The 12,655-nt window shown below is 35.1% G+C and overlaps 1 protein-coding gene across 5 annotated transcripts; it reads left to right on the top strand.

Annotated features, from left to right (window-relative positions):
- The first annotated feature begins 1,682 nt into the window (after positions 1-1,682).
- LOC113699057 (succinate dehydrogenase [ubiquinone] iron-sulfur subunit 2, mitochondrial-like) lies at positions 1,683-6,247 on the top strand. Of its 5 annotated transcripts, none has more exons than XM_027219109.2 (4): positions 1,683-2,031; positions 2,197-2,255; positions 3,891-4,567; positions 5,787-6,247. In XM_027219109.2, the coding sequence occupies exons 3-4, from the start codon at positions 3,897-3,899 to the stop codon at positions 5,959-5,961; spliced, it is 846 nt and encodes a 281-aa protein (XP_027074910.2). In that variant the 5' UTR covers positions 1,683-2,031; positions 2,197-2,255; positions 3,891-3,896; the 3' UTR covers positions 5,962-6,247. The 5 variants fall into 5 exon arrangements, with proteins under 5 accessions (XP_027074910.2, XP_027074908.2, XP_027074911.2 ...); XM_027219107.2 differs by having other exon boundaries at positions 2,197-2,285; XM_027219110.2 differs by having other exon boundaries at positions 2,197-2,285; positions 3,888-4,567.
- Positions 6,248-12,655: the final 6,408 nt, after the last annotated feature.

Genomic DNA, 12,655 nt, shown 5'->3' with positions numbered 1-12,655 from the left:
ACTGGCTAGAAGATTGGTGAAAGCAGATCCATGAAGAACCCCATTGAAGAAAAATGTCCTTACAAAAGAAGGAACTAAATGATCGGTCACCCCCAAACAGGGATTTCATTGTAATCATGTTGAACACTACTATATGTAAAACAGACAATAGCTCATTGTAGACTTTGGATTTACTTTTGCTTTATGGTCCCCAACTCAATAGGACCATTTGGAAGATTATAAATGTTGGTGTCAATTTGCTCCATTGGTTTTCATAATCCTTTGTCTTGTCTTCTTTTATTTTATTCTACAACTCATTAAGAATATATATATAAGTGTAACTATTCTCAGAATTGAGATTGCAATTGTGCAAAATTGGGAACAAATTATGTGACCAGAATCATAGGTCAAAATTGAGATTTCAGCAAGTTTTCATACACAAAATAGCTTCCTTACAAACATAAAATGTCCACTTCTGTGTGCAAAACGTACATAATTGATCAATTAACAGCTGGTTTTCATACTTCTCTACTGCTACTTTAGTCTACATTTATCCTAAATCCTACCTCTTACAAATAAAGGATTATCCAACTAGCATTCTAGCAAACACATTTGTTTCCACAAAATACAATCTCAGTTTGGCAAATTTAGCAAGATTTCATACTAGACTTAGCAACAGCTTGCCCCACTTTGCATTTGCTTTGCCTTTCTCCTCCAACTCAAAACGAACAACACCGTTAAGACCACAATAATGTTGATGAAAATTTTCTCCCTCTTTCATATCTTTTCAACTATTTCTTCCAACTTATTCACACTTTTTGGTAAACCAGGTATAAGTACCCTTCCTCTTGGACCAATTTCCTTATCAACATACTTGCACCTGTCGAGCCTCTAATAAAACATGATTCAAAAATTTGTTAAAATCAAAGTTTTATTGGTGTGTCAATAGTACAATAGTTCTTACCGGCCACAAAGAACAATTTGAATTGTCGCCCCGCTAATAAGTTGTTAGTTTTGTCCTCAATCCACAATTGGAAACAGGTGTTCATGAAATCACAGAAGCAGAAGTTCTACTTCTTATTTTAGCACTCCATGCCCTCTGCTATTACAAGTAGAATAATATGTATTGAGCATGGTGAAACTTTGCCTGCAAAACTTAGGGTTAGAAAAAACAGAGCATATACTCAAGAAAGAAGGAGAAATGAATGAAAAAAGAAGACAATTTTTCCTATTTTGTTGGCTGCAATAAATTAAACTAACGGAGTATGCTTCTCACGTGACTACTTCCTATCCAATTTCAAGAGGTTTGCTGTCAATTGTCCCAAATTGACCGAAATTGATAATGTTTGAGGATTAAATGTGTTCTTGTTGAAACTTTAAGAATGAAATTGGTCGCTTACTTAAATACTGGAGATGAAAAGTGTATTTTTCCCTAACTTTTAACTTTAATGGTATAATGGTGTAAATGTATAATACATTAATTGTTTAATTAACTTTTCATCAACATGTTGTTACAATTAATATAAAGGTATAATAGTTAATTATACTACTAATATTAATATAAGAATATTTAAAAAATAGTAGATTAAATTTATTCTGTTAATAAAATTAATTATTTTTTTAAACGATGTAAAATCAAAATAAAAATCAAAACTATTAAAATGGGACGGGACAGATGGAGTAATTATGTTTTTGACAACGTATGATTAGAGTTGCCGATCATGACTTTTATAAAATATTTTTAATACATACTTGTAAATTACTAGTCGCAATACATATTATCCAGTTCTTTTCAAAACCACTTGTCCAGGTTTGCAACATTCTATTGTCCCAAAATTAAATTTTGAGTTTGGATCTAAAGACTGTCCTCCTCCCGCTGCGCACGCAATCAATCACCTTCGGATTCCATTTTTTGGATCCCCAAAAAATTGTCACACAAATTTTGGGTCAACTTACCAATTACCGCACAAATTGGCCTCTTACGTTCACAAAGGCGACCAAGATTTGAGGAATTGCTCAACTTCTATGCCCTCTTCTTGTTCAACAACTTTGGTAAGGTTTGAAAATCAGCTTTTTTTTTTTTGGAATTTCCGAAAATCTTTTTAGCTTCCTATCTCAGGATTCGCCCAAGTCCTTTATCATTTTTCTATTTCGTGTTTTAAACATATGAATTTTTTTTTTTGGTTTTTAATCTAAGTAATTGAAATGATTTTCCAGCCGGAACCCTCTCAAGTTTGATCGGACGGGAAGTTCTCGATTTCGATTGGCGAAGTGCGGTGGGTCCTGGCTCATTACTTCGTTATTTGGTTAGTTTTCTGATTGTTGATTTTTTTTTTCCTGACTTTATATATTTGCGATCATGTTTTGTGAAGCTGAAAATGGCGTAAATAGGTCCATAGAAAACCAGTTTTTTTTAAAAAAAAACCACGACTAGACTGTCATAAGGAAAGTCGTGCCCCATAGAAGCCAAAAAAGTTGTTAAAACCAAATATAATCTTTATCAAATCTTTTCCATGAAAGTTCTAGAAAGGATTTGCAGAATTCCAGGAAAAAAAAAGGAAAGAAAAGAAAGCATTTGTTGAATTGCTGAATGTACCATTGCTGCTAAGCTGGTTATATTTTTCGTCATACACAATTCAAGCACGCAATACTTGCAACGGTATATATGCAGCAAGCAAACACCAAAAACTGAAGGGAAAATCAACCTTTTTCCAGGAGAATGATTTTCATGAAAAAGATGTTCTCCTTGGGAAAAAGGTTTACAATTGAACCAAACAAACTCTTAAATGTTGAAAACAAATTCCACTGATGTATACCCCTAGAACAGTATTAGAGTTAAGAACCACAAGGACAACACTTGGAGTGACAATGATCTGTGATAAATGTGGATAAGTAACTCACTACTCTAGTACTTCTGTTTGCATACATTGCTTTCTTTCAAAGTGTAAAACTATGTTTTGTTTCAAAGTGCTAAACTGTGTGCCTTTTCCTATTCCTTCTATAATTATATATTTGGCGGAATTCAGACTTGATAGTAAAAGTAAAACTGGAGAGCTTTTTAACTAATGCACGTATTAATTTGAGCACATTGTCAGGAGTGGAGAGCATACTGCTGTTTGTTTGATCTCTCTTTGATTTAATGTCATATATTCTCTCCTCCTCTGCACAATAACTAATGAGCTCTTATTATGAACAATTGATGAACCTTTGTCATTCTCTATGTTTGCTCCTCTATGTTAATGTTTTCTTGCCCTTTAAAAGATTTTATTTTCTTCAATAAAAAAAGAAAAGAAAAGACCCAAACTAATTAACTTGGACCAGTTAATTGGTCAATTGTTACTTCATGGTGAATTTTTCCTATTAATCTTTTCTTGCCCTTTAAAAGATTTTAATTTTTTCAAAAAAAGAAAAGAGCCATACCAATTAACTTGGTTAATTGGTCAATTGTTATGAGATATAATTTACTACTTCATGGTGAATTTTTTGAAAGTCTAGCAAAAGGTTTTTTAGTTAATACTTTATGTTCTTGTCTGTACATACAACGAAAAAGCAAAAGTTAAGTTGGATAAAAGAGAAGCAACCTCACCTAAGGCACGTATGATACATTTGGTGGATGAACATCACAATTCTCAGAGTCATACACTTTTGCTTTCCACCTAGGTGAATTGGTAATAATATCATAGCTACTGTGTAATTTCATTTCGCTTATTATGCACGAGAGTGATATATATGTATAGCAATGACTAGTTCACTGTACATGTTGTTAACTGCTTCCAGTTGTGGTATTTATAGTTTAAATTTATGCATATAGAGCAAAGCTCAAATCCTCCCTAAGGCGTGAGGCACAACTAGTGTGTGTGTGAGAGAGAGATATTTAATGATTGTTGCACCCACAACATCTGAATCAGCAGCTCCAAATGGCGACTGGTTTGGTCCGACGAGCAATAGCTAGGGTTCAGTCATCAGCTTCGGCGGCGAAACTGGTGATAAGCCGAGCCCATGCATCAGAGTCCCAAGCCCAGCAAGTGGAACCCCAAGCGAAGAGCACTCACAGCCTGAAGACCTTCCAGATCTACCGATGGAACCCAGACGACCCCCAAAAGCCGGAGCTCAAAGATTACCACATCGACCTGAAGGAGTGTGGGCCCATGGTGTTGGACGCCTTGATTAAGATCAAGAATGAGATCGACCCATCCCTGACCTTCCGCAGGTCTTGCCGGGAAGGGATCTGTGGGTCCTGTGCCATGAACATCAACGGCTGCAATGGCTTGGCTTGCTTGACCAAGATTGATTCTGAGGGGTCGTCTGCCACCACCATTACACCGCTCCCCCATATGTTTGTGATTAAGGATTTGGTGGTGGACATGACCAACTTCTATAATCAGTACAAGTCCATTGAGCCGTGGCTGAAGAGGAAAACTTCCCCGGTCACCCCTGGGAAAGAGATACCGCAGTCCAAGAGCGATAGGGCTAAGCTGGATGGGATGTACGAATGCATTCTGTGTGCCTGCTGTAGCACTTCCTGCCCCAGTTACTGGTGGAACCCTGAGTCCTATCTTGGCCCTGCAGCCCTCCTCCATGCCAACCGGTAACTTAACTATCTCTTTTTTGTCTTTGAATTCTTTCTTCTAGTTTTCTTGATTCTACATTCTTTCTTGGATTAATCTTCCCTGATGGTTGATAAGTTTTTCAGTTGCTTAACAATTACTCCCTATGTTTCTTGCTTAAATGACCTGCATGTTTAAGTCTATATTTGTTGGGTTTGAGGCCCATTTGAATATTACTGCTCTGGTTGTTTGTGGAAACTTTTGATGGAATAAATTGACATCTTTTAGTAGAGTAGTCTCAAAACATGCCACTGCTGAATATTATTAGCCTCAATCCATTACTCAATGAGAATAGCTAATGGTTAGAATCAGGAAGATAATCTTTGTCATATCCTTTTAAATTTCCTGTCCTCACTTGCATTTCTTATCTCTTTCATTCTAGTTGGATGAGTTTGATTGTTAAAGGGGCCTGACATCAGATTTTTTTTTCCCCAACGATAACAGATTCGTTAATCATAATAACAAAGAAACTACATATCTGGAGCATCAGTATTCATCATTATATAACCTCAGGGTGGTGGTCCTGACATCAGATTTGAAGTGAATGAACTGTGAAGAGATCATCAATCAAAGCATCATGCCAATTTCTCTTGGGTCGTGATTTAGTTTACCTTCTTTTGTATCTCACAGTCTCCCATTTGCATCCATTTGTCTCTTTAGAGTGCTGGACATATTTTGCATGGCTATTGTGGACTTGGGTTTTCGAAAGCTGTCTGCCAGACTGGAATGGGGGGTGCTTTCTGAGGCTTCACTGTAGGTCTATAAGAAGTTGTCTGGAGTGACGTCTATTTGACATGATGGAAATTGTGATATACTACACCTAGACCAGGATCTTGTGTCTCTGTCAAGGCAAAATCTGCATTCTCTCAACTTGAGATGACTGATCTTTTGGTTGATGCACTTGTTTATGCCCAGTTGTTTGGATCTGTTTTCTTGATCTGGTCTGTTGGCTACATGCTTCAGCATGTCCAAATGCATGCAGTATCACTATTTTGTGATTGATTTACTTAACTCTAATCCAGTTTCGCTGTGTGACTAATTTGTTTGACTTTGTGCACCCCTTCAAGACAAAAACTGTTCTGGCCAAGTTCATTCTCTGTTCCTTATGAAATTCATTTTAAATATGTGTTCCTTGCACATGTTTTCTGGCCTAGATTGCTAAGCAATCTACCTACTGTTGTTGTTTCTTTTTGAATGCAGTTGGATAATGGACAGTCGTGACGAATACACCAAGGAACGCCTGGATGCAGTGAACGATGAGTTCAAACTTTATCGATGCCATACAATTTTGAATTGTGCCAGGGCCTGCCCAAAGGGACTGAATCCTGGGAAGCAAATCCAAAACATCAAGAAACTTGAGCTTCTTGGTTCTTGAGAAAGTTATAGTATATCTGTGCTGATCTCTCCTGAGATTATTTTGAGGGACTCAGCAGAAGTTGTTTGAGAAATTAGATGGTAGTATATCTGTTTGAGATCTCTCCTGAGATTATGCAGTGTTTGTAATCTGCTAATTCAATTAGATTAGATGTGCTTTGTACTTGAAACATAGGAATGCCTTTGTTTCAAATAAAATTTTTTTTGTGGGACCACTATAACTCGTGTTAAACAGGGTATGTATTCTGTCTTTTTCTTTTCCAATACACTTTTTGCTTTTCTGTTGATATTCTGGCATGCAATTCTGATGACGGAGACAGAAAAGCTTTACTCTCAGCATGATCATCTATTACTTCTATCATCAGTCATTACTCCGTTGCAGGAAATCAAGCTGGTAACGCTATTCTATTATTAGTGCTAGACTTCCAATTGGGCAATCTTGTGATTTCAGTTTTTCTGCATGTATTCCTACATTTTTTTGGTTATATAGCAATGTGTGCATAATAGTAGTAGTTTGAATTTCTGGGAAGCATTCTGGTCTAGATGTTCATTCAGAAAAATTAGTTGAATATTGTTAACACTTAACAGGTATCTTGGGAGGAAAATATCTAGTCATCGTATTATGAGTGACCAACTAGTATTTATAGGAGTACAAACTTAACAAACTATTTATAAGAATACCCTTACTAATTTATTATCTACAAGAATACTTATATTCTCTTAACACTTCCCCTCAAGTTGGAGCATATATATCATAAGCATCCAACTTGTTACAAATGTATTTCACCCTAGAGCCCCCTAAACTTTTGGTAAACACATCAGTCAATTGATCTATAGACGGTACATGAGAAGTCTTGATGACTCTGTCAAGCAATTTCTCTCGAATGAAATGACAATCAACTTCAATATGTTTTGTCCTTTCATGAAACACTGGATTAGACGCAATATGAACAGCTGCCTGATTATCACACACTAAATTCATAGGCTGTTTATGCTCAAACCCAATTTCAAGTAACATGCTCTTCAACCAAACCAACTCACACACAGTGTGAGCCATAGCGCGGTATTCAGATTCTACACTTGATCTGGAGACAACTGTTTGCTTCTTACTCTTTCACGACACTAAATTACCATCAACAAATACACAATATCTTGTGGTCGATTTTCGATCTGAGGCAGAACCAGCCCAATCTGCATCACTATATCCTTCAATATCAGTGTGTCCATGATTTTGATACAACAACTCTTTTCCAGGAGCACTCTTAAGATACCTGAGAATTCGTATAACAGCATTCCAATGACTAGTACGAGGGGTATCAAGAAATTGACTCACAACACTCACTACAAACGAAATGTCAGGTCTCGTTACAGTGAGATAATTTAATTTACCCACAAGTTTTCGATATTGCTTATGATCATCTAGTAATATACCTTGATCTCCTACTAATTTCACATTAGGATCCATAGGAGTATCCACAGGTCGACAACCTAACATTCCAACTTCACTCAGCATATCGAGTATATATTTTCTTTGACATAAATAAATCCCATATTTAGACCGAACTATCTCAATACCCAGAAAATACTGTAGATGACCTAAATCCTTTCTCTGAAAATTTGCCTGCAAATTGGATTTAAGTTTCTGGATCCCCACAACATCATCACCTGTAATCACAATATTATCCACATAAACAACTAATAAAATTTTACCAGCATTAGAATGCCGATAAAATACAGAATGATCTACTCCACATCTTGTCAAACCGAATTCCATGACAACACTACTAAACCGGCCAAACCAGACCCTCGGAGACTGTTTCAATCCATATAAGGATTTTTTCAAATGACAAACTAACCGCGAATTCTCCTCCTGAACAACAAATCCAGGAGGTTGTTCCATATATACCTATTCTTCCAAATCTCCATGCAGAAATGCATTTTTCACATCCAACTGATGCAATGGCCAATTATAAGTTGCTGTCAAAAAGATAAGAAGACGAACTGAGGTAATCTTTGCAATAGGAGAAAATATTTCTAAGTATTCTACTCCATACACTTGAGTAAATCTTCTAGCTACCAGACGAACCTTCAATCTATCAATAGAACCATTAGGCTGCACTTTTATAGTGTACACCCATTTACAACCAACAACAGGCTTACCTGAAGGACGAGAGACAAGATCCCAAGTACCATTTTGTTCCAAAACAGACATCTCTTCTTGCATAGCTAATCTTCAACCAGGATAATTAAGAGCATAGGTAATAGACTTAGGAATGGAGTTAGAATCAAGGGAAGCAACAAAAGAAGAATATGACATAGAGAGACGAGAATAAGAAACAAAATTAGAAATAGGATGGGAAGTACAATGTCTCTTACCTTTACGTAAAGCAATAGGAACATCTAACTCAGAGGAGGGCGTCATACCTGGATTTGAAAATTGAGAGTTAATTGGTGAAGTGCGTGGCATATCAGGAACTTTCTCAACTATGGAACGACGAGAGTAAACTTGAAGATGAGGACGAGATAATCGAGCTATGGAATCTGGTGGACTAGATAACTCAAGTAATAAAGGGGAAGAGACTGGTAAAACAGGAGAGGAAAAAGAGGGACACTAGTCTAACTCACAAGGCATACTGTGTTTGATAAAATATGGAGTGGATTCAAAGAAAGTAACATCAGCACAAGTAAAAAATCGATTTAAAACTGGACTATAACATTTATACCCTTTTTGCGCTCGTGCGTATCCTAAGAAAATACACTTAATAGCACGAGAATCTAATTTATCCATCCCGGGAGCAAGCTGATGAACAAAGCACACACATCCAAAAATACGAGGAGGTAATTTAAACACAGGTTCATGAGGAAAAAGAATGGAGTGAGGTAATTGACCTCCAAGAATATTAGATGGAATGCGATTAATTAAATAACATGCAGTTAGAACTGCATCACTCCAAAATTGTTTGGGCACATTCATGTGCAACAACAGTGTTCGAGCAATTTCGATTAAATGTCCAATTTTTCTTTCAATAACTCCATTCTGTTGTGAAGTGTGAGGACAAGAGGATTGATGAATAATACCAGACTTACTCATAAAGGTATTAAAAGGAATGAAAAAATATTCTTTCGCATTATCACTGCGAAGTATACGTACAGGCACACCAAATTGATTCTTTATTTCTGTAACAAATGCACAAAAAATGGAATATAGTTCTGAACGATTTTTCATTAAATAAAGTCATATAACTCTTGAAAAATCATCAGCAAAGATTACAAAATATTTAAAACCTAACTTTGAAGTGACTCGACTAGAACCCCAAACATCAGAATGAACTAACAAAAAGGGTTCAGAAACCCGTTTATTGACTCTAGGAGCAAAAGAAATACGATGATGCTTTCCAAACTGACAAGACTCACATTCTAACGAAGACAACTGACTCAAAGTAGGAACCAACTTTTTCAAATTTTGTAGAGACGGATGACCCAAATGACAGTGAATTTCAAGAGGAGAAACAGTAGCAGGACATGCAATCGGACTATTAGAGTTGAGAAAATAAAGACCATTATACTCATGCCCTCCACCAATCGTCCTCTTTGTTTTCAAATCCTGAATGATAATAGAATCAGGAGAAAAAATAATTGAACACTGTAGAAATTTAGTGAGTTTACTAACAGACATTAGATTAAAGGGCAAATCGGGTACGTAAAGAACAGAAAACAGCGGAAGAGATGGATTAATTTCTACAGTTGCCTAGTCCTTTAACTTTAGTGGTAGATCCATCAGTTAAAGTAACATGAGAAAAGGAAGTAGACTCTTGAAAATTAGAAAAGTTTTTAGAGGTACCTGACATATGATCAGTAGCTCCGGAATCAATAATCCATGAGTCATTAGCTTTTTGTGCTAAAGAAGTAGAGGGAAGAGATGTCTGATTTGTAGTTGGGTACTGTAGGAATTTAACATAATCTTCCTCGGATATAGTAACAGTCTTCTGGGAATTCGATTCAACTTGGTCAGTGGTAACCGCATTAACAAACCTTTCAACCATAGCGAATAGCACTTTAAACCAAAGAAAGGGTCAAAACACGAGATGAACAGTGACGCTTGAACAGTGCCCGCGTACAGTACGCTTGAACAGTGCTGCGTGAACAGTGCCACGATGAACAGTGCGGCTGAATAGTACTTTTGCTAAATGTTTAACCCTAACCCTAGGACTTTAGCTCTGATACCATGTTAACAGATATCTTGGGAGGAAAACATCTAGTCACCATATTATGAGTGACCAACTAGTATTTATAGGAGTACAAACCTAACAAACTATTTACAAGAATACCCTTATTAATTTATTATCTACAAGAATACTTATATTCTCTTAACAAATATAGCCAAGAAACACTTATAGATAGAAAAATATTAGCAAACATTTAAAAAAGTAATGTTTCAATAAACTCTTATAACGGATTTAATGTACTTGCATTAGAAAAGATAAAATTTTATTTATGGAAATTCCATATGTTTTATGGGATAAATTTCAAAGAAAAACACTAGAATATAGCCTTACTACTAATAAAATAATGATCCCATTAATATCTAAAAAGGATATTTACAGCAAATTAGAGAAAACACCAGAAAAATAAGAGAATCTATAAAATTGATTCATATAAGTTCTATCCAAATGATTATTAGATCTACATTTAGAGAGGGGCTAAATGCTCTTATAGATCTTACTATAGTTGATAACCGAATAAAAAATAGAGAAGAAGCAACCCTTGGTATCCTTAAAGGAAATCTTAAATATCAAAAACTAATTTTTAATATATATTAAAAAATTTCTTATAATATACAAGATAAAGATTTGATAAAACACTTTCCTTAATACAAGATTTCAAAAGAAAGGATTTCTTTTTCAATGAAAATAGACCGTATTCTATTACATATATGATTTCTCATGTTTTATCAAATACTCATCATACTGAACATTTTTTAAATATTGAGTTCATAGATCTCCCTAAATTATTTTCTGAAGTAGGAAAAATATATCTTCCGCAAATTACTAATATAGAATTAGACGAGAAGTTCAATTTAAATATAAGTAAAAAACCCCTATTAGATAAGCCAAATACATTGTTACTCAAATTATCGTATACAGGAAATATGGTTAGAATTAGTTCTCACCGTTTAGTTCTCACCATTTTCCAAATACGAATACTAATAAAAAATAATGGCAAATTATAGTATAGAAGCTAGATATTGGAATGGAAAAAAATATAACAAACTGTAATATTTTAATAGATACATGAACTAATGAAAATTATATATCTCACAGATTGGTCGAGCACTTACCCATTTTTCAATTACAAGATCCTTATCAATACACAAATTTTAATGAAAAAACTCATGAAATAAAGGAGACTGTGGAAACATAAATTGAATTAATTGGTAATTGAATTCCTATTTGACTTCTAGTTGAAAATAAAGAATTTAATGATACTCTTGAAATAATATTGAGAACAAGTTTTTCAGATTCAGTATTCCTCTATAATATAACTACTAGTGAAATAGTTATTACCTATAATGATAAAAAATATATTGAAAGAAAATGACGAGTCAATATAGTATTTATATACTTATAGAAATAACCTATAAAAACTATAAAGCTGAATACTTTGCAACATGTAATGATAGTGGATCAGGAAAATGTTTATGTAAATCTACATGTTTCCCACCACAATATCATGAAACCTTACCTGATCAAACAGGTATTAATATTTCTAATAACCCTATTACTTTAAATTCTGGAATAGCTAAACTTCAAATATTACTTGGTTTATTCCTTGTTAAATGTCCTCCATTTTACTTCTTTGATACAGGATTAGATATACTCTTAGGAAATAATTTTCTTCAATTATTTCATAAAGTTTTATTTGATACTTTACAATCTCAAATATATTTTAAAACTCCTTGTGGCTACAGGATTGTAGTTTCCCGCTTTAAACATGCTTATACCCGTAAAATTCTTATAACCGTTCATCCTCGTACAGGTTAGTGTTGTTACGATCCCACCTCCCCCTAGGGCATACCCCAGGGTTTAGCGGACCACCTACCCAACTCTCGTCAGGACTCACTCACGCTTAACTCAAGAAAAGCTATCACAACCATAGAAAAGAAATGAAACAACAATTTCAAACTTAACATATACATTGATACTCAAATCTAGCTACAAGGCTTATACACGCCCAAATACGTTAAAATGTTTACAACCCAAATACAATCTACCCTAGTCGGGCGCTAGCGCGAGTATAATTACAAAATTCAAAAACTAGACTACGCTATCCTGTACAAGTCTCACGCCTCGCTCGTATCCCCTGTAAGGAAAACAAATGGTGTGGAATGAGCTAAAAGTCCAGTGAGGTTCTAAATAGCAAGTTGATCATTAATCAAAAGTACAAGTATCAACATAGCAAAACAGCGAGCATAACAAGTTCATAAAAGTGAGTAATAACACTTCAAGTAGCAAATCTCAAAATGAGGGAGTATAAAATTCTTTTTCTAAAAGAAACAATAACACTACGAATAACAATCAAGGTATCTCTCAGGAGTCAAATTTCCGTTGCTTCACCAGAGTTTGATCAAGTATTAGTTGACACTCCGTCAACTTTCAAGTAAAGTAACCAATCCAGTAGTACTTCGCTTAACACCA

This window comes from Coffea arabica, chromosome 7e (assembly GCF_036785885.1).
Source record: "Coffea arabica cultivar ET-39 chromosome 7e, Coffea Arabica ET-39 HiFi, whole genome shotgun sequence".
In the NCBI taxonomy this organism is placed as follows: domain Eukaryota; kingdom Viridiplantae; phylum Streptophyta; class Magnoliopsida; order Gentianales; family Rubiaceae; genus Coffea; species Coffea arabica.
The sequence above is the reverse complement of the archived record's forward strand: the minus strand, read 5'-3'. Positions and strand labels throughout refer to the sequence as shown.

Excerpts from the sequence above, each read along its gene's own strand:
- LOC113699057 (XM_027219109.2), top strand. The coding sequence starts at position 3,897 with ATGGCGACTGGTTTGGTCCGACGAGCAATAGCTAGGGTTCAGTCATCA. Across the intron at positions 4,568-5,786 it reads GCCCTCCTCCATGCCAACCG|TTGGATAATGGACAGTCGTG; the intron begins GTAACTTAACTA and ends TTTTGAATGCAG.